This window comes from Mesocricetus auratus, unplaced genomic scaffold (genome assembly GCF_017639785.1).
Source record: "Mesocricetus auratus isolate SY011 unplaced genomic scaffold, BCM_Maur_2.0 Super-Scaffold_100676, whole genome shotgun sequence".
Lineage (NCBI taxonomy): Eukaryota > Metazoa > Chordata > Mammalia > Rodentia > Cricetidae > Mesocricetus > Mesocricetus auratus.
The window spans coordinates 98,306,703-98,328,971 of record NW_024429266.1 but is presented as its reverse complement, the minus strand read 5'-3'; the positions used below and the strand labels follow the sequence as shown (position 1 = coordinate 98,328,971).

The following is a 22,269-nucleotide window of genomic DNA, read 5'->3' as shown; positions in this document are numbered from 1 at the left end:
AACGGCACAACAGTTCCGTGTTTATTAAAAACACTAGTAAGAGTGAGTTCACGTCGACACCCGGCAGAACCTGCAACTGCCGGCGGTGCCGCAGTGCAAGCAGGCTTGGGCACAGCCTCTGCCTAGACTGCAGCAGCAGGGTTTGGTCCAGAGCAGGGCTCAGTAGCGACGGCTCAAGTGGGGGTGAAGGTGGGGGTGCAGGGCTCTGCCACCCTGGTCCTGGCTGGTCACGCCGCCACCTTCTAGTCCAGCAGCGGGCACCACATGGCCCTGGGAATGTCCACCGTGTGCAAAGCTGCTTTGCCTGGAACAAAAGGCAGATGGTCTGCAAGGGCCACGGCTGGTGACAAGGTGACTCCTCACACAATACAGGGCCCTTTACAGTTCTCTCAGAATGCCAGCCCAGCCAGTGTACAGTCACGCAGACGGAGGGAGGGGGGAGGAGGGAAGAGACAGGGGCTGGCACTGCGGCCTTCTTACCCAGCCACGCCACCTCGGGCTGCTGGCACGTGCACATGCCCAGGCCCTGCAAGGCCCCGCTCAGCACCTGCAGTAGAGACGGCTCTGTGGACTCTGCCTGCACTGTCGACCTGGCGCTCACCTGCCCCTTGCAGCCCCCTGGTACCTCGCCAGCGTATGTGCTCATGGCCCGTCGCGTTTGCGTCCACAGCGCTGTGCCAGGCGGGAAGCCGCTGCTCCTCCAGCCGTGAGTTGTGCTCTTCCCATTCTCTGCCGACCCTTTGCCAAACAGAGGGCGACACATGGCTGTCCCTACTCACTTCCCATCACACCAGAAAGATGTGAGCCCAACTCCAGGCACACTCAAAGATGGGCCTGTGGCCAGAGGTGGGCAATGAAGACGCCAGGCACCACCAGGGAAAGGACAGTCACCACCAAGGCAGGCACAGTGGCGCCACAAGAAGCCAGTGGTCCTGGCCAGTTTGGGGCTCCACACTTGGGTCACATGGAAACATGCTGACACAAACACGCACAGCACATGCAGGCAGCATGGCCCACAGCACGCCCAGGCTCCTCCTCAAGGACACTTACCTGGGGGGAGGGGGCAGCCCTTGGCCTTCATTCACCTTCTTGTCAGAACCGTAGCCACGCCAGCTGTCTCGGGAGTCCCAACCATGGTACTCGAGGGAGCCGCCACGGCTGTGGTGCTCATCTAGGTAGTGCTGCAACAGGGCACAGGAGACACGGGGTGTCTTTTCTGGGGTCCAGGCACGCATGCACGGGGCCTGGCTTAATATTCCGCTCTGCCCACACTAAAGCCCATGTCCCCTAGATGAGCAACAGGGCCGAGACGCAGAGGAGCCTGAGGCAGCTCTGCAGCAGCTGTGCATGCCCCACCAGGGGTCTCTTCCTGTCCAAGGGACACGCTCTGGGGACACCCAGCGGACAAGCTACTTCCCAAGCCCTGCCTTGACCTAAGCCCATCCTGCAGGACGCCACCTCCTCCCTGGAGACTTGAGGGACTGTGGTGTATTCACATGGCTGTCAGCACCAGCACACAGCTCAACTGGAGGGGCCAAAGCCTGGACCCAACTCCCCATGGGGCCGCAAGGCTACCATTGCATTGAAGGTCCCCAGGCAAACGACACCACCTTCCCAAGCACGTGGTAACTGAACCGCTGACCTCTACTGGGTAAGCCTCAGAATGGAGTGCTGCCCTACCCACTCACCTGCTCATGACGCTCCTCCATCCCTGGTCTGGGCCCCTCTCTCCTGCAAAGGGAACAGGACACTGGTGTGCAGGAGTAGGGGAGGCAGAGCTCTCCTCCCTACCCTCACACACACTAGCACCTGTGTGCTAGGGATGGATGGCCGTGGCAGGTGGAAAGCTGTTCTCCGGAGGTCAGAGCCAGGGAGAACAGGCAGCAACAGCCTCCATAAAGCTGCAGACCCAGGAGAGTGGCCCGCGTCTACAATGGGCAGGGGTGAGACAGTGTGGAGTACAGACAGCGTGGAGTCTGACAAGACCCCAGGGGAGAGGGGACTACAGACCCAGGAGTGCAAGGCCAGTGACCTCTCGCTCCTTTCAACCTGCTTCCTCCTCTAGAGTATCCAGCTAGGCAACCTGGCCCAAGCTAGGACCCTCTAGGAGGCACGAGGGGACTTGGTAGTCAGGGCACTGAGGGTGGGCACAGGGTGCCCAGTGTTCCCTGGTGACACTTGCAGCTGTCCTGCAGAGGGCCCAGGGAGCAGTCAGTTTTTCAGAGAGCACTAGGACTCACCCGTCACACACCTGGTGACCCAGGGGAGCAGCTGACCTGCTTATGGCATGTTCCTGGTAGTGGCCATGCTCCCGGTGGTCGAAGTCATGGAAGCGGTGATCCGGCCGTGGGAAGTCTCGGTACCTGTCCTCCATGGCTGCACGCTTCCCTTCAGGCCAGTAGCTGTCCTCTCTCCTGCTTTACAGTTTGCAAAACTATTTCATTCAAGATGGCAGCGGCACTGTCCCACAGTCACGAGCACAGTGCTGGACCACACTCAGTGCCCATGCAGAGCTCTCCCCGTCAGCCTCTCCCCTGGGAGGGACTGTGCGAAAGCAATGGGATTGATTACAGGCGTCTGTCTCCTCAGCACGCCTGTGGTGACTGTCCTCCCCATGGCTCTGCACTGCCCACTAGCACAGGACGCTGGGCAGAGGGCCACAGCAGAGAGCTAACTGATGAACACTGCCAAGTGGCTCTCCACAGGGGAGGCAGCACCAGCCTGGCACTCACCGGGCATCCAGGTCATAGGGTCTGCGCAGTGCCCGACGCTCCTGCTCAGCCCGCAGCTGCTCTTGCTGCCTCCGCAGCTCCTCACGCTCACGCATAATGCGCTGCTGCTCCTTGCGCCTTTCACGCTCCACACGCATGCGCTCCCGCTCCAGTCGCTCCCTCTCCAGTCGCTCCCGCTCCAGCCGCTGCCGCTGGCACTGGAGCTGTATCCGTTCCCTCTGCACTCGCGCCTTCTCTCGCCGTTCCTGGAAGGCGTCCAGCCGCTGCTCCCGCTCGCGCTGCTCCCGCTCCCTGCAGGAAGGTAGCCATCAGCCCACCAGCAAGCTGCAGCCTCAGCGCTGCCTGTGGCCGCCTACGCAGGCTACTGAGGTCTTGGCAGCTGGGCCTTGGCCTGCTCTGCCATAGCATGCCCTCAGACCCTCAGATGTGTCAGGAGCCATTTCCAACCCAAGCCAGTAGCCAAGGACGGTTAAGCCCGTGTCCACCACCCCTGCTCACCGTCGCCGCTCTGTCTCCCGGATCTCTCGTTCCCGCTGCCTCTGGCGCTCGCGTTCCCTCTGTTCCTTGATCTTATCGAATGACAGGATGTCTCTCTTCTCCCGACCCTCCGACTTGCGGTCTTGACTTTTAGAGCTCTGCTGACCAGAGCCACGCAGTCAGAACTGGGAGGTGTGCAGAGTGGGGGGGGTCTCCCTGTGAGCACTGGCAGCCAGCCTGGCAAATGCCATCCCGCCTAGCTCCTGAGCACTGGGCTCTTCAGTTTTCACCACAAAGCAGTGTCAGTGGCCTGAATTCAGCCTATTCTAAACCTTATAGAGCTGCTTGTACGAACATGCACCTGTGACATCAGCACTTCAGGGGGTGACATCAGGACTGAAAATTCAAGGCCAGCCTCGGATACAGATGTAGCAGAGCCCCTGCCAAAATGCAGACATCAGAGCAGAGCAAAGCCAGACCTTCTAGTCAGAAGGGAGGCTGCACCTTAGGCTTCAACAGAGGCTCTTTGTTTGCCTTTTCTAGACAGGGTTTTCTGTGTAACTCTGGCTGTCTTCGAATTCACAGACATTGGCTTGCTTGTCTCCTAAGTGCTGGGATTAAAGGCATGCGCCACCACTGCCTGGCCATCATTCCGAGACCTCCGAACTGTATAGTCTAGTTTCAAGGCCAGGGTGTTTGTGAAGGCAGGGTTGGCTAAAGGCCTGCAGACCTTGAGGGTGACCTTGGCATTTCTGATCAGGAACAACCAGAAAGTTCTAAATTCAGAGGACCCAGACTGGCAGCTCACAAATAACTCCAGTTCCAGGGGATCCCTGGGCTGCTCCACACGTGGTGTAAATAACAGAAACAGGGCCTTGGCATGAAGCTGAGCTGCATGGGCTATGAGGGGCTCCCACCCTCATGCTTTTAGTGAGAACCCTGCATGTTCACACTGATCATAGCCCCTTGACGGTCTCTGTGGGGGCACTTGCTGGTTTAAGGACTATATTTGGATTTTAGAAGGCTCAGGACAGACAGCCCTGGGAGTTATAGACACTTCCAGTCTAAGAAGCCAAATGCTGACTTACTTATCCTGCAGGTGTGGACACAGTAGGCATCGCCATGCCATGAAAGCCTACACTCATCACCAGATGTACTCTAGCCTTGTGCCTGGTGGAGATCAGTGTGCCAACCTGCCTCTTTTGGGTGGAGGCTTCCAGGGTAAAATGTCTCAGGCAAGCCCACATACCCCTGGTGTTGCCAAGGACAAGGCCCTACTTCCCTTGGATTCACTTAGCACGAGGCCAACAGCAGAGACAAATACAATGTTACACTAGACCATGCCAGATGGGTCCATCTCTGCCAAGGCTGTCCATGCCTCAGTCCCGTCTCCTAGAGGTGGGTAGAGCTGACAGCTAGGGCCCAGCCCCGCCCATCAATGCTTACTCTGTCCTTTGACCTGCTTGCAGCCTTCACGCTGATGACGGGCTCACCCTTGGACTTGTCCATCACGACTGTGCGCTCCGTGCCTCTGCTTCCTGCATGAACGCCCAGGCAGCTGTGAGCATGTAAGCATGGTACAGCCCAGCCTTGCAGACCCCACAAGTGTGTGCAGAGTGTGGTCCTGGTGGGTATCGCCTAGCCGTGGGCACGCTTCCTGGCTGGGCATCTCTGCACTGTAGGCTGTAAGCACTAGGACAATGGTGCCTCTGGAGAGGACCAGCCAACGCAGAGTCTGTAATTTCCTTCCTTCCTCTTAATCTTTTTCCTTTAAGTCTTTCAAGACAGGGTTTCTCTGCGTAGCCCTGGCTGTTCTGGAACTTACTCCAACTCATAAAGATCCGCCTGCCTCTACCTCCCGAGTGCTGGGGTAAAAGGGGTGCGCCACCACCACCAAGCTCATTTTATTTTTTTCAATGCAGGATTTCTCTGTGTAATCCTTGTAACTCACTACATAGGCCAGGCAGACCTTGAACTCAAACATCTGCCTTTGGCATCCCAAGTGATGGATTAAAGAGGACAGGCAGCAGCTAGAGATGGGTCAGAGGTTAAGAGCACTGGCTGCTCTTCCAGAGGTCCAGAGTTCAATTCCCAGCAACCACATGGTGGCTCACAGCCATGTATAATGGATCTGGGCCCTCTTCTGGCACACAGGATCATATACATGAAATAAATCTTAAGAATTTTTTAAAAAATTCATAAAAAAACATGACTGGCAGTTTTAGTTTTATTTTAAATACTTAAGCTTTTGTTGAGAGGAACATCTCAAGATGCTGGTGAGGAGCCACACGGCATAATTTGGCTCTCTTTTCTCAGCATCAGGGAAGAGAGCCATTGGGTTCAACAGACCCAGACCAACTTGACTGTGGGCACTGCAATCAACCAATATAAAATGGCAGCAAATAGCATGGAATAAACATAATTGGGGCCAGGGAGATGGCACAGTGCTAGCCTTGAGAACTGGACTCCAGACCCAAGAACCATGTGAATGTCAGCTGCAACATGAATGAGCTAACCAGCAGCACAGGGCCCTGTCAGGGGAGAGACCTGCTGAGGTCACTAGGGGCAGGGGCGTGAGCACACATGCAGCACAGGCACATAAAGACAGGGGTCCCGGCAGGACCTGGGCTCAGTGCCCACTCTTGTGTCTTCAGACTGGCTTGTCAAGGTGGTCTGCGCGCAGCCTGTGCTCTAGGCCATCTTCTGGGCCCTTGACCAGACAAGGACTTGGAGGAACTGAATTGCACATATAACTCTGTGTCCAGTAACTACCAGCCCCAGGCTCAGGCCTGCCCCGTAGAGCAAGGCTCCTTCTTCTTCCTGTGCGGGCAGAACCTACCACTAGCCTCTACCCACCCTCAGTGCAGTGCACACCTCATGCTGCAATTTTGTCACAGACGTTTGCTAGGCTATCCACAAACTCCTTGCCAGTTTTGAGTGGGGTGACACAGGCCCATGCCACTAGGCCTGCTCTGCAGGGTAGACATTTCTATTCTATCACTGGTCTGCAGTTGGTGCTCACACACGGCACAAAGCAGAGCCCAGGGAGTGGCAAGTCTTGCTTGTGTCCTGCCCACGACCTCTCCATCTCCTGCTATGCTTTCACCCCTTGCGCTGGTGTCAGGGCTCACCGGGTTTGGCGACTCGAGACCGACTGGCAGCTCCCGGTGTGAGCTCATCTTGATCCTTCTCCTTCTTGATGTCTTCCGGCCTTTTTTCCTCCTTTCTTTCCAGCTTCTCTTCCTTCTTGATCACAGTTCTGTTGGAAACGCTAAGCTGTAGCCTCCAGGTGACCTCGACAGGAGCCACTAGCCCCACCCACCAGCGAAGGGGAGGATCTGAGGCCTGCACCACTCCTGCTCCTCTTTGGTGGCCTAAAAGCTGGGAACACCAAGGTCAGAATGCTGCTGGAGCCCCAGCACCTCAGCTAACCCAGAGACTAATTTGGTCCAGGTTGGCTTCAAACTCCCGATCGTCTCTCTCTTGATGCTGGGATGACAGGCATGTGCCATAACACCTGGTTCTCCATGGTGCTAGTGATGTAAGCCAGGGTTTGAGCAACACTCCCAGCCACATTATTTACTGTTTCTGTGATTGGATATATCCAAAGTGCACGCATGGAGGGCAGAGGACAACCTGCAGGAACCATTTCTCTCCAGCATGCAGATTCTGGAATTAAACTAGGAGCACCAGGCTTGGTGGCAAGCATCTTTACCAGCTGAGCCACCCCTAGAGACACTCTCACAGCAAAGCCATCTGAACCAAGTGCAGTGGGTAAGCCCATCTCTCCAGCTTTTAGGAGACTAATGCAGAGGGACTGAGTTCTGTGCCAGCTTAAGCCACATCAACTAAGTGACCCCTATGTTGACAAGCAGACAGAGCTCCCATGATGCCAGCTCAGAGAGCGGGCTTTGCCTGGGCCGACCCGCTCCCCACAGCTTCTAGACTCATCCACCAGGCACACAGTGTTACCCATGTCCCCATGGAGCTGTAGGGTGGGCTGTGCCCATTTCAGAAGCACACTGCCGCGGCGTCTCCCCTGCCTCTCGGGTGCTGGCCAGAGCCTCCACCTCTCTCACACCTCCTACTCTGGCCCTGCTCCTCCTCTACTCTCCCTCCTGGCAGCCGCTGGTCTCCAGTGCTCCTGCCGAGTTCTTCCTTTAGACTCTAACTTATCACCTGCAGGCTTGCATTTGTGTCTGTTCTTAAATTCACTTATTAGTGAGACTCAGAGCCCTGAGAGGGGACCCTGATTTCCCAGCTATCATATAATAGCTGTGCTGGGATTCCCCACAATTTTTGGTAATACTTTGAATCCTTTAATTGGCAAAGAAAACAGACTGTTGTTACCATGTCCCAGGATGACACCACTATAACAAGCCTCTGAATGCTCTATCAGCAGGCCATGGGCGTGCCACCTGCCATGCCCACAGTCACAGCCAGGAGCTTCCTGGAGTGAGTTCTGATCCCACCTACGCTGCTGGGTGCCTTCCCAGAGCCTGCAACGTCCACATAAGGCCAGGCTGCAGGGCCTGACGCATTGTCCCAGCGACGCCCTCATTCTCAGCACTCTGGTTCATTGCTGCCATCCTTGTCCTGGGACTTGAACAGTGACCACCTTGAGGGCAGCCTGCTCCCCACTGATCTGTGGGGCCACTGTGCAGGTCTGAAGCCCGGCTCTACCCATACCCCAATACTACCCACGTTAAACTTAACAACCACCTTCTCCATCACTGATCCCTCCTGCCAAAGATCCCTCAATGATGACAGCAACACCAGCTGGCAGGCCACCAGGTCTGTGCCTGTATATTTCTGCTGAAAATATAAGCCATGTCCCTTGGCAAGAGCACTCCGAAAACCCTGGCTCTAAGTGCTAAGGCACTGCAGGGATGTGCGGTATGCCTGGGCATTTTTAACATCTGCATGGGCATGGTGACGTGTGACTCTGTTCGACGTCAGCACTGTGGCAGGAGGGGCTGTGAGCTAGAGAATCTGGTGCACATCTGGGTGAGTCAGTCCAGGAAGCCCTTCCAGGTCTGATGCTCTCACAGCCAGGAGGTAAAGGCTGGCCCTAAGGCTGCACTAGCTACACTGCCTCAGCTGGTATGGAGCCTGCTCAGCTACCTGGCTCTGGGCTCTGACTAGGGACTGCATTGTCCTGTGGCTACCAGCTGGGGAGTAGGGTTTGGAAGGGCACTGGGACCCCAGGGGACAGGGCCACCACGTCACTGTACTTCTCCGTCTTGATCTCCACAGGGTGAGGCCTGTCCAGCCCTGGCACCTTCTCCTTCAGGTCACAAGCTCTCCTGTCTGCCGACTTCTTCCCGGAGGGCTCGTTTTTAGCCTAGAATGTAACGGGGCGGTGGTGACTTGGGGGGGGCACAGCCCTGCTACTGCTGTGGGTGGCAACAGCAGGCACCTCACCTTCTCCACGGAGATCATCCTTCCGTGCAGTTCCGTTCTGTGCAAGTGGCTGATGCATTTGGTAGCCTCATCTGACATGGACATGGTCACAAATCCATAGCACCGAGCCCCAGGACTTCGGGCGTTGGTGACCACCTTGGCCCCGACGACCTCAAAGGGAAAGAATATAATGGTGTAAGGACACACTTAGCCTTTGTCACAAGAACACAGGGCTTACTAAGGGCCAAGCACTAGACAAACATTGCTGCGATCCTCAGTACTCGGCTCTGCCTAGTCAGCTTCTGCGGGTTTTTGAGAATCTTCACTGGTCAGAACACAGTAGCTCTCATGGTGACAAACAGTACACAGAGCCAGTCAAGTGTCACATGGACAGGTATGGTGCCTACAGCCACTGCACCACAGGGAAGGGCCAATGCTTTGCAGACCTGGACACATGATTCAGATTTCTCACTTCATGCCCGGATTTTCCGGGGCATGGGCAGGGAAGGAAACTGAGGCAGGTTAAAGGTGAGCTGAGGGTTGCAGAGGCTCTGAGCCAGATGGGAGTGGCCTGAGCCATGCAGGGGGAGGCCTGCATTCAGGGCCCCTTTTAGGTTGGGGAATATCCTGTGGGAGGCAGGTAAGTCACTGCTCAGATAAACAGCCAGAAGCTGACACAGCAGCCGACAGGGACAAGGCTGTACTGTGACCAGTCACAGGTGACATGGGACAAACTGGATGCCAGAATCTGCTGTTCAGGCAAGAAGTGGCCCAGCATGTTAGGAAGGTATAGGAACCAACTTCTGGAGGTGACAAGACTGATTGGCACCACACAGCAGAGGCCATGGAACAAAGTGCAAGAAAATCTACCAGAATGCAACAAAAGCTGGGACTGCAGCCAGGCCTGGGGAGGTGGGAGCTGGGAGCTGGACAGCAGCCCAGGGCCACAGAATGAGCATCTGCCAATTCCACAAGGAGCCACAATACCAAGTCCCCAAAGACAGGAACAAGAAAAGCAGAGCCCAGAAAACCCAATGTATTCTCTTGAAAATGCCAGGAGAAAAAGGTAGTGGGGTAGTTGTTAAGAACGAAGACAAAAATCCAGGCCAGCTAGCCAGGGTGCACCTGGTAACAGAAGAGCATGGCTGCCCTCCTCAGACACCAGTCACTCGTACTGCAGCAGGGAAGCGCCTGGGGGCAGAAGTGCCTGGGCTGAAGGCTGCTGAGCTATGCTTTTCGTGTCAAGCTTAACTGCTAAAGTGAAAATGACAGCAGCAGGAACTGGGATCAAGCTTAGCTCTATGAAATCTGGGGCTGCACCCCAACACACAGGACATCACTTGGAAACACACACCGATCTGCTTAACACCATCCAGGGAGTCACACAGCCAGAGGGGAGCTGCACCAAAAGGCTCGGACTACACAGACAGACAAGATTGGGATGGGGCATAGCGTCCTTGGACACATGTCCTGGCACACATCTTCGTTCTCATAACTGAGATGCTGCTCATGACGAGACGCATACCTGGCACACCCTTGACCACTAACTTAACCATCAGCCTGTTGTTCTTGTGCCACTGGCCTTAAGGCTTATGCAGATACACCAAGCTCACTGGCTCTCAAGACTCTGCTGTGTGCAGGAGCCTAACAACAGTGGCTCCGGGGCTTGTCTTACGACATCCCTGCAGTGGGCGTGACAACTGGTGCGGTGGAACAGCTGCCTGGGCCTGCACCAAAGGAATGAAGACGGCTTCTGCGGGACCACACCCCTGCCCAGACTGCTGTGTGTCCCCGTGCTCAGACTCGCCCAATGCAGGGTAGTCCCTTCTCCTGTCCCTATGTGCCCAAGGGAAGCTTTGAAGAGTGCACAGCATTAGTGAGAAGTCGGACCCACTCTCCTGCTCAAGTTTCCAAGGCGTTCCAGGCTGGAGGACACAGAGGGGCTCCCAAGAAGAGCTAAGACAGGGTGAACAGGCTCTCTGCTGTACCCTGGGCACTCTGAGCACAAGTGGGGGCTCCTTTCCTTCTGTAGCCCAACCTGGCTTCTAATCCACTAGGGTACCCAGGATGACTTTGAGCGACTGTCAATTTGATCCTCATGCCCCCACCTCAGGAATGCTGAGATCATACCCAGTTTATGTGGTGCTGGACCCCAGGGCCTCCTGCCAGCCGGGTTACGTGCTTAGCTACTCATCTCCACCCCCAACTCTGAAGCACAGGCCTGTTACCACAGCTGCTGCACATGTGCAAGGACAGACAGCTCAACTGCGAGAACTCAGTACAAACAGGGCAGGGGAGCGGGGTCTGGTGGTGCAAGTCTGAGGCAAGCCTGATCTATAGGCCAAGTCCAAGCCAAGAGACGGATCTAGTCAGTGGCAGAGCACTTCCCAAGCGCGCAGAAGCCCCAGGCCCATCTTCAGCACAAGACACCAACGTCTGAGGAAAAGCACACTAGGAGCTAGGAGGCCAGATGCTTTCCAATCCCATCTCGCTGGTGGGCAGATGCAGGGCACCCTACCTTCCCGTGCTTGCTGAAGAGGCTCTTGAGGTCAGCAGCACGTGTGCTGGAGGACAGCCCGCTGACCCACAGGTTCCTTCCCGAGGTACAGCTGGCATGGCCTGGGGAAAGGAGGGCATCAGCGCCACTGAGGCAGGACCCATCCACCAAGCTGAACAGCCACCACATGGGCAGAAGCTGTAAGATTCCCTGTACTGTGACTATGCCTGCATGTGGGGGTCAGAGGTCAACACCTAGGGTCCTCCTCATTTTCCTCCATACTGTGAGATGCAGCACAATGAGCCTGCAGGTCAGATTATGCTGGATTGGTGGGGCAGCGAAGCTCAGAGCTCACTGTGCCTCTCTCTCTGCCTCCACAGTGCTGGGGTTAGGGCTACAGGGATGGAGAGAATCTTCAGACTCACACGGCAGGCACTTTACACAAGGCCACCAGACTCTTCACTCCAGAGACAAACAGAGTAACACCCCGTGGGAGAGATGGCTTTGCAAGACAGCTCAAGGAGTCTTGCAAGTGCCTCCCTGTCACTCACAGGGCAGAGGAGTTCCCATCTGGGTGTGCTGCCCTGTGATACAGACACCCAGAATGCTGACAGTGGTTCACAGACGGGCCATGCACAGGGATAACTGGAATGTGTAGTAGCCTGTAGCCCACCCCCTCCCCGGGTCACCACATAGCAGCACAACTAAGGGAGGCCTACCTTTCTCGTCTTTAATGACTGGCTTTATATCCTGTTCTTCCTTAACAGAGCTAGAGACAAAAACAAATGTTACTGCAACAAGGAAAAGCCAAAGCAAACTAATTTCAAAGAATGAGTGTGCTAAAACTGAATACCTACCAGGGAATTAGTCTTAAGTTAAACCGACAGACACCTTTTGCAAGTTTATATTGGAAAATCTGACCACCACACAGTGTCAGATCCCTACAGAGCAATTCAGTCTAGCTGGTGATACCGGTCATCAATTTAAGAACTCAACCATGGCAGATTGAGCAAGGGAAAACCAATCACCCGTTAAACATATGCAGAGACATTGAGCTGCCTGAAGGAGCTAGCGCTGGGCAGTGTGGCTGCCGACTGCAGGCTCTACACAGCTCGTGTGTCACTAGTGACAATGAAAGGAGATAGCATCTGGTCTAGGACTGAGAATCAACAAACCTCATTTTCTGATCAGCGCCCTCACTGGCTGAGGACTCTTTAGGAGCTGCAGGGACGTCATTACAAGCGTCAAAAGCAAACTTCTTCACGTCGTCTTTGCTATCTTGGGGTTCAGGGCTCAGGGGTGCTGTGGGCGCTCTCACCAGCTCCTGGCTGGTGGCCTCCTCGAGCTGGGCAGCTGTACTACCCTGCTCAACTGGCTCCTCTAGCCCTACAGGTTCACGGTCCATCCCGGGGCCTCCGCCTGCCAGCTTTGCAGGCGCCCGGCGCAGTCGAGCCTCCTTGCACCTCCACCTGTGCTTGGCACCTTGGTTCGTCACCTTCACCAGGTCCCTTTTCACTACTGCTAACGGGGCGTCTGCCTCGCTCCACTGACACCGAGTGCTCGGAGACTCAGGCTCGCTGTTGCGGACCAAAGCTAAATCTCCCTCTTCCTCTTGCTCCTCTTCCTGCTCTTCCTCTTCTTCCTCTTCCGGGTGGCCGCAGCTCTCAAATAGGTCCTCTTCCTCCGCCAGCTTCCTGTCTGGCCCCACGCTACTCGTGGCCTGGGCAAAGGGCTGCTCCAGCTCCGAACCTTCTTCTTTTACTGGCTCAGATTTACAAGTTTCCCCCAAAATGTCGAGTATTTTCTCATTTTCTACGGATTTAACAGGAATAGAATGGCACAAGGTTTAATCACCAGGGAAATAAAGCAATCACAACTGCGGCTCGGGCGCGGCGGCCCCGCTCACACCGACAGAACTGCTGGCTACACAGAGATTGGAAAACCCGCTATACAGCGCCTGCACCCTACCTGCGCCTTGGCCATGGCGCCCCCAGCCTGTGCTCGCTAAGGGCAAGAGATGCCCCCCATCCACCCCACAACCATGGTGTAGTTTCCACAGCTTTCTTCACAGTTTCAATCACATATGTGTCTTCGGACTTCCTTCCAAATGTCCATAGTGTGGAAGCCATGGCAGTCACTGTTTACTGAGAGCTTGCTGCTCCCTGCTTGAAAGATCGAGGCCAGCACCAGAGTCCAAGGCAACCAGAGCTGCTCTTCGCCTATGAGAATGTGGCAGCCCAGAGGGGCCCAGGATGAACATCTTGGCAGAGACCCACTTGTCTTCTGGAATCGGTGGTTTTTTTTATTAAGTGCCCTAACACAGCCTCAGCCTGCCTCAACCCCATGACTGTGACTTAATATGGTATCATAAGATCTGCATCGTGTGTGGACAGACAGCCTCACCCAATGGTCACTTACAACCACCCTGCATGGCTTGATGCAAGTGACACATCTGCCCCCAAGGCTGCCCTTGGGCTACTGCAACACGCACACAGATCTGTGATACAGTGGGTTTCCAATCTCTGATCCTGTGCAACTGGGACCGTCCACCACTGGGGTGATTTACGAGACCCTAACACAGCTCAAGAACAGACAGGACTTAAGCGCGAGCAGCAGAGCGCCAAGCCACAATGTTGTGCCTGTCTCAGCAGTACCTGGTTCCAAGGGGGCTCCTTCAACAGCCTGTTGGAGAACAGAAAGACACATGTCACTCTAGACAGCACAGCCACGGACCCCATGCACAGATCTGTCACCAAGGCCTCATCCACTAATGCTTCCCATCAGACAGCAGCACCGTGAAGAACATTCTGTATACCCAGCTGAGGCACCCCTTCAGGCCTGAGACCAAACCCCATCCCACCCCACCCCACCCTACCCTCCAGGTAGCAAAGACACAGAATGGCAAGGCAGTGCCTCCCAGCCCGTCCTTAAGCTCAGGATTTAGGAAAGCCTGCCCATTCATTTAGGACAGTGGCCACGCCCTGCAGTTTCAGGGCCCAAGTCACCAGCATTGGCATCTCTTACTCCCAGGAGCTGTACCCCTTCTTGCCTCAGGGCCACCACCACACCAGATTCACCCTGGACTCAGCCACACTAACCCCAAGCCTGGGTCTCTCTGGGAACCTTCCAGGCACTTACAGAGCCCAGCCACCTGGCTCTCTGGTCCTGATCCCAGCCCCAGCTCACCATCCCTCCACACACCACACCAGTCAAAGCAAGTCCGGCCAGCATCTGTACTGCACTGTAAGGTTTGGAGGTAACAGGGTCACAGGGCTCTGGCCCATCAATAGCTCCTTCCTTTGGTGGTTGTGAACAGACAACAGGAAGGTGCTGGCTGGGGATGGAGGAGCCTGCACTGTCTCTGCGTGCCCCTGTTCCTTGGCCACCATGAAGCAAACAGCCTCCTCCAGCACACTCTCCACAGTGCCATGGCATCTTCCTCTTCTCAGAGATACAGCAACAGTCATCCGACCTTGTGAACTGTGACTAAGGTACATTTGCTGCCCTAACTGTCCCTTAGGCAACTGCCACAGAGTGAATAGCCAGTACACATGTGCTACACACACAGACACACACGCACACACACACATGCAGAGATGCATATAGACACATGCTCACAGATGCACATACACACATGTACACACAAACACTGCAGAGCCACAGGGAGAGGTCACTCACCAAAGTTGCTTTGAAGTCTGACACAGAAGCTTCCAGAGTCTTAAAGACATTCTCATTCACCTGGAAAAAAGAATCAGAACATGACTTCATGGCGGCCAGAGCAGTGACCACCTCTGTAAACTCCTCCACAGCACCCATCAACGTGACTGCTCAGGTGGCAGGCGTCCCTGTACTGGCTGAGTGAGGAGCAACTTCCCCAGCCACTTCTGAGAGACTCACACCCCATATGAAAATCGGATGCCTCTTCAGCTCTGCTATCTCAATCCTACTTGGACTTTGTGAATGGTTCTTCAGTTTACTTAAGACCCACTAGGTGAAGCCGGGCCTTGGTGGCGCACGCCTTTAATCCCAGGACTTGGGAGGCAGAGACAGGCGGATCTCTGTGAGTTTGAGGCCAGCCTGGTCTACAGAGCTAGTTCCAGGACAGCCACTAAAACAATACAGAGAAACCCGGTCTCAAAAAGCCAAAAAAAAAAAAAGACCCACAAGGTGTTCACACACCCTAATCTCAGGTGAAGCTGAGCCTCAGTAAATCCCTCAGGAAAGAAATCACAACACCACATTAAATCAACCAGCTGGGAACACCATGTAAAGCCAGCCTGCACAAGACAGATGCCCATGCGACAGAATTGTGCAGGGCTCAGGCCTTCAGAGCTGACAGCAACACCATCAGGTGACAGACAACAGCCTGATGTGTTGAGTGTGTTTCCACAGCACTTAAGAGTCCTCGTGACCTGAGTAGCCTCCATGCCACCCACATGCCCCTCTCCCTTGAGCACACAGCACTCCCTGCACTATCCCAGACCACTGGCCACCGGCACCTGACTGTGGAAGGATTAAACTTGGGACTGGTTCTACCAGGACCTGGGCAGCCCTGATGCTGAGCCCCCAGGGCCGCTGGCACACGCGTGGCTGCAAGTTACCTACAGCATGCTCCAGGAGTTGAGCTGGAAGCTGTCCCAGCTGCGCGGCCACGTACTCTTTACTGTCACTGAAGACATGAAGAACGCTGTCGTTGGTGTTGCCCTCCCCCAGGCAGGGCTCACTGAGGTCCTCAGCCTCCGTCCCATCTGGCACACCTGTGTCCATGCTGTCCCTGTCCTTTGAGCTCTGCAGAGTCACAACCCCGTCCTCCTGTGAGGGGAGTGATGGTGTCAGTCACCAAGACCATGGGGTGTGGGAAGGTGTGCCGCCCCCAGGCCCAACACACCTGCCCATCTCTGGAATCTTCTTCCAGGCCGTTGTCCTCGCTTCCCTCCTCCTCCATCTTGAGTCCTAATTATAGAATAGTGTCAATTGGGTTAGAATCCAGAGCCGGCCTCAGAATTAGTTGACAGGGGACAACACAATTTCCACGGTGTTAGCCATTTCTTCATATTGCAGAGATCCTCTCTGGGTGGGCGTCTTTCTAAGCCAAGACGTCAATCAACCTAGCACAGCACTCAAGACTCTTATATAAATAGCCTTAGGAGATCTCAAAATCGCCCCAGACTAAACACTTCAAAAGAAAGGAAAAGAGGTGCCTGTCCCTGCCTCCCATCACTAGACAAGGACACCTGCAATGCCGGCTGTAGACATACTGGACTGCTGACTGGGTCTACTTGCATTCTGCTCCCTACAAGTGCTCGCCTGCAACTTAGCACTGGTCTTTTGTGGTGCAAGCACAGCCGTATGTGGTGATCTGAGGTCAATAATAAGTGCCTCCTGAAATTGTTATCCATGTTATTTCCTGGTATAGGAGCTTACTGACCTGGAGCCTGCTGATGTGCCTGGCTGGTCAACCATCAAGCCCAAAGATCTTCCCGTGTCCACTTCCCAGCACTGTAGTTACAGATGCACACACTGGGGTTTCCCTGTGGGTGCTGGGAATCTGAACGCAGGCCTGCTCTAGTAACTCTGTGACAACAGCCCTGCAGATGGAGCCATCTCAGCCCCACCAACTGTTTTTAAAACCACATCTGTGGTAAGCTGAGTCCCATCAATGATTTTCTGAAAGAAAATGAACTCTGTGGGTGTCATAACTGCACCCCAAAGAGGAGAGAGGCCCCTGAGGGGTCAATTGAAGCTTGAAACCAGGGAGGAGGGAGCATCCTTGGCATGCAGGTGACTTGTGTGTAGACATGTGTACGCGACCCAGCAACTCCTGAAGCCTCCTGAAATGTCCAGGGTGCTTCATAACCCAGTGCAGTGGAAACACGGGTCCTCAAGACCTGGGTCCTTCTGTCCCTCTGATTTCTGGTTCCCTATGCCAACACCACCAGCTAACTTCTAAAAAGATTAAAAACCCGAGAGAGTCACAAAAGCATCATCCAATAAAAGAACAAGTGCTTGGGGAAATTGCTCAAAGTTAACAAGGACTCCAAATTCAACCCCCAGCATCCATGTAACGGCTGGATGTGGCCATGTCTGCAAGGTCGTCCCAGGGCCAGGGAGGTGCAGACAGAAGTGCTGGGAGCCTTCTGGCCAGAGTTTGCCGAGTCAGCAGTCCCAGCCAGCAGATGAAAGCACTTGCCAGGTGTTATTTGGATGACAAGCTTCAGGTATTTGAACTTTGTGTCCAGCTGACAATTTGGAACCCTTCAGGGCAGTGGTTCTCAACCTTCCTAATGCTGGGACCCCTTAATACAGCTCCTCATGTTGTGGTGACCTCCAACCATAAAATTATTTTTGTTGCGGGGCTGGACAGATGGCTCAGAGGTTAAGAGCACTGGCTGTTCTTCCAGAGGTTCTGAGTTCAATTCCCAGCAACCACATGGTGGCTCACAACCATCCGTAATGAGATCTGGTGCCCTCTTCTGGCCTGCAGACATACATGAAGACAGAACACCGTATACATAATAAATAAATCTTTTTAAAAAATTATTTTCGTTGCTACTTCATAACTGTAATTATTCATGTTTTCTGATGGTCTTTGGTGACCCCTGTGAAAGAGTTGTTCATTGCAAAGGGGTGCTACCCAGAGGCTGAGAACTTTAGGAAGTTTGTCACCATGAGAAGGATCTGAGAGGCAGCCTCACTCCACTTCTCTTCTGCTTCTTGTGTATGGATGAAAACGTAATCCTGATGGCACACCAGCCCCGTCATTACCAAGTCTCTGGAGTGAATGCCCAAAAGAGTTCCATCCTCAGAGCCCACTGTATAAAGCGTCCATTGATGCTGCACATGAACCACCACACTCAGAAAAAACAACAAAACTAAAAGGAGCAGGATGGCTCAGTGAGTAAAGCAGTTGCCACCAAGACTGATGATCGAGTTTGATTTCTGGAGCACACACAGTAGAGAGAACCGGCTCCTAAAAAGTCCCCTTGGATCTCTGTACTGTGTAACTATATTACGTGCATGTATGTACACACACACACACACACACACACACACACACTAAAATACGGAAACAGAAAACAAGTCAAGGCTGATGTTATCTAAGAACACTGGAGAAGTGGAGACTGGAGACCCCTGGAGTTGATGGTCAATCAGCCAAGCAGTGAGAACCTGTCCCAGGAAACAACATTTACAACTGAGGCCAATCCATTGCTGACCTCAGACCTCCACAAGTATGTGCACTCCAATCCACAGACACAGACAGACACAAAAAGAACCTCACGTTTAAGAACACTCAACTCGCCGGGCGTTGGTGGCGCATGCCTTTAATCCCAGCACTTGGGAGGCAGAGGCAGGTGGATCTCTGTGAGTTCGAGGCCAGCCTGGCCTACAGAGTGAGTTCCAGGATGGCCTCCAAAGCCACAGAGAAACCCTGTCTCGGAAAAAAACAAAACAAAAAAAAAAAAAAAAAAAAAAAACCCACTCAACTCAGGGCTGGAGAGATGGCTTATCCAGAGGACCAGAGCTCAACTCCCAGTACCCACATGGTGGCTTACAACCATCTATAATAATGAGACATAGTGCCTGCTTCTGGCATGCAAACAGAACACTGTATACGTGCATAATATAAATATAAATAACTCTTAACTCTTTGACCACTAATCCAAAACCAGGCCAAGTCCACAGCGGGTGGCTGGGCACTGCCTGGGGACCCTGGTTCAATTCTCAGAACTGAATACCCCTATGGTGCCTAGAACATTTTGTTCAGTTGCAAAGTGGAAGGGACTCAGAATACTCAGGCCTCTGTGGTGGCACATAGCACCTTCACAGGACACACTGATGGTTGCTGAACACTGGCATGAGGACACATTCACTAGTCAATCCAACATGAATTGTAAGCCTCCAACGGTCAGAGCCATTCAGCGATTACACTTATTTTTTGGGGGGGCCCCTCTGGAACAAATGCTGGGTGAACACTTGCCCACCCCAACGCCTTGTTTGAGCCACCTCCCACCTGAGAAGCAGAGGCTGGAACTTTCCTGGAACTTCCTCTCACTTTGCCAGAAAGCAATGTACAGAAAACCCACTAGTGCCTCCTGGGCCAAATTCATTCCTGTCTTCATCACACTGAAGACAACTCCCAAGTACCTCTAGAGGCGGCCAGCACAGTTCTGCCCAAGGAGACACCTTCCCAACGAAGCAGGCTGCCACCTCCTCTAGGCTTATCTGACAGTGCCACCCACAGATCTGGTATGCCTGAGTCCAGTCAGGCAAGTGTAACACAAGTATGCAGGGTCTCACTAGGCCTCCAGGCTATCTAGGCTAGTGCTTCAAAAAAAGCTTCTGTTCTAACAACCAGTGAGCATGGGTGGGCATGGAAGTCAGAGGTCAACTTTTGGGGGCCAGATGTTTCTTTCCATTACATGGGTCTGAGGATCAACCAGTCCCTCAGACTTAGCAGCAGCACGTTTAGCAGAGAGCTACTTCATCAGCCTTGGTTGGGCTGTTTGTTTTTAATTTTTTAACTTTTGAGATAAGGTTTCTTCCAGAACTAGCTCTGTAGACCAGGCTGGCCTCAAACTCACAGAGATCTACCTGCCTCCGCCTCCCAAGTGCCCGGCACCCTTGGTTGTTTTTAATCAGAGTTTCAAACAACCCTGCCTCCATGGAATTGGCCACCCTCTTGAGTGCTGAGGAAAAGTTGTCTTCTAGAAGCTGCTGTCCAGCTTAAGGCCCCAACATCATGTATGAGGGCACTTGTAGCTTGAGTGTGGGGCAGGAGGAGCCCCAGGACTCAGGTCAGCAGCCCAGCCAAACCACTAAGGTGAACCCAATTTCAAAGGCAAAGTAGATGGGCTGGAGAGAGAGCTCACTAGTTAAAAACAGGACAGGCTGCAGCTCCCAGTGTGCACATGCACACTCACAAGCACCGGGCTCCAGTTCTAGGGGATCTGAGACTTGCCTCTGACCTCTGTGGACACTGCACACACGTGGTGCACTCAACACACACAAATAAAACAAACTTAAAGCAGACAAAAACCAAGGCGGGCAATGAGACTCCAAGGCAAACACACACACACACACACACACACACACACACACACACACACACACACACACACACGGTACAAAATCATCAGAAATGCTATGGATTCCTCTGTATTTCCTCAGCAACCACCCTTTGCAGCCTGACCTCAGTGTGCCTCAGATAAACAGACTGTGGACGGCGGTGAGAAGTTACCTGTGGCGTCTTTCAAAAGCACAAGCTAGTGCCAGGGCCAGGGCTTGTGGTAGAGCATACATTTTGCAAGTCAGAGGGCAGGTCCCAGCACCTACCAGCCTCATGAAGTGTCTGCACCACGCATTTCTCGTCGTTGGCCCCTGCCCTGCTCTCCCTCCTGCACCTCTGACACTGGCCACCTGTCCACCGGGAGTAGCCAGCCTGTGTGTATGTGTTTGGGGGACCAGCAGCCCCCGACACCTGATCCCCAGGCCCAGAGGCAAGACAGGCGGGTACCTTTGGCGCTTCTTTTTACGGCCTTCTTGCTTGCAGCTGCCCAGCTGATGCCCGTCTCCTGCTCTTGTCCTTCCTCCTTAACTGCCTGATGGGAGAGAGAGTGGATTTTTAAACAAAGTTACTTATTAAGAGGGCCTGGTACAAGCTGTTCTATCAAAGTAGCAACCTCGAAGTTAAGGAAGGCAAAGCCCTTTGTGCAGACAGCAAGTGTTCATGATCTGGGCTTCAGGCCTCCCCCAGCACAGTGGGCTCCCCTTTCATGCCCAAGGCCAAAAATCCAGAGACAGGGAGGCTGAAAGCCCGGGCTTCAAATCAGGGTCAGCAGGTGTGGTCACGCACTAGACTGACGGCGCGTGGCCCTGGGTATGACAATCCCCAGCACGGACGAAAAGAAATAAAATCCAAGTGTCACCCCCAAGCCAGTGTTGGTGACCATTCTCAAAATGACTGCGCATCTTATGCTCCCCTGCCCTTTCATCAAGCCCAGGGACGCCGGCAAACGGCCGAGGGGGTGCGACAGGCTATTACCACCAGCCCGCCGTGACGTGCACACCTGTAACTACAACACTGGGAGGTGGGGGCAGGAGGATCAGGAGCTCAGGGCTAGCCTGGGCTACACAGCAAGTTTGGGTCAGCCTGGGCTAAGGGAGATCACCAAAATAAAGGAGAAGGGGCAGCAGGGAGAAATGTCATTGACTTTTGATGAGGAAAAACATAACGTGGGCCGGGGAAGGAAGCAAGCTGGTGAATTTTCTCTCAAAGCATGCTGGCGCCTTCCACCGGCAGCCAATCACAAGTCCCTAACCCTCAAGGACCCCACTCCACAGCCAAGTTTGTGTCGAGTGCTCAAGTGCGCGCAGCGAGTCAGAGAGGGGCGGACGGGTGACATCTCACGCTGACCAAGACGACAACCAGGTCGGAGGCCGGGGAAACGCAAGGGGACCAGAACTGAGGGTGGGCACGGTCTGTGCGGGACCAGAACTGAGGACGCCCGAAGTGGCAGCAGGGAAGGGAGCTGCGGACAGATGCCAGGGCACGCAGACCTGCCCAAGCGCACTGTGACGCTTCCTCTCCAAGCCCTGGCTCCGTGCAATCCGCGGGGCGAGGGGAAGCGGGACCCGGAGTGGGGCAGAGACTGGCCAAGGTCACACAGCCTCGGCTCCTCGGTGGCTGACAGTTCGCACCGATTCGGAGGCTCGGCCCGGGATGCCCGGGTCCCCGGCGCCGACACGGACTCGCGCTCACCTTCTTGAGCCGCTCCATCAGCACGCTCTTGTTGCCGCCCGTATCCAGGTTCCGCTTCTTCAGCTCCGCCCGCAGGTCGATCACCCGCAGGTCGCTGAGCCGCCGCGTTCCGGTTTCTGAGGCGACGGGACCAGAGCCGGGGTCGCCCGACCCGGTCACAGGTTCCGCCATCCTCGCTTCCGCGACCTCGCCGCCCGCACAGAAACCTCATGCACACACACAGCCCACAGCCGGAGGGCTTCGGGCACAAAATGGCGCCGCCTAAGAGGAAAACGCACCCGCTTCCTCCCGCCTCCCTTTGCGGCTGCGCAGGCGCACCGCTCTGACGTAGCCCCGCGGTCCCACGTCCCCGCTTTCGCCAGCCCCGCTCCGCCGATGCGCATGCGCAGCCGGTCTCCAGC

General features: G+C 54.6%; 1 protein-coding gene across 9 annotated transcripts; it reads right to left on the bottom strand.

Moving 5' to 3' along the window:
- Safb2 (scaffold attachment factor B2) lies at positions 1-22,182 on the bottom strand. 9 transcript variants are annotated; one of them, XM_040739223.1, is made up of 21 exons: positions 21,869-22,182; positions 20,624-20,708; positions 15,998-16,062; positions 15,715-15,921; positions 14,788-14,847; positions 13,764-13,791; positions 12,285-12,921; positions 11,829-11,878; positions 11,131-11,231; positions 8,634-8,783; positions 8,444-8,553; positions 6,341-6,468; positions 4,656-4,747; positions 3,231-3,367; positions 2,733-3,023; positions 2,241-2,417; positions 1,689-1,731; positions 1,051-1,181; positions 626-738; positions 481-547; positions 1-304 (listed from the first exon to the last, which is right to left on the bottom strand). In XM_040739223.1, the coding sequence occupies exons 1-21, from the start codon at positions 22,037-22,039 to the stop codon at positions 160-162; spliced, it is 2,988 nt and encodes a 995-aa protein (XP_040595157.1). In that variant the 5' UTR covers positions 22,040-22,182; the 3' UTR covers positions 1-159. The 9 variants fall into 9 exon arrangements, with proteins under 9 accessions (XP_040595157.1, XP_040595158.1, XP_040595159.1 ...); XM_040739224.1 differs by having other exon boundaries at positions 2,277-2,417; XM_040739225.1 differs by having other exon boundaries at positions 2,277-2,414.
- Positions 22,183-22,269: the final 87 nt, after the last annotated feature.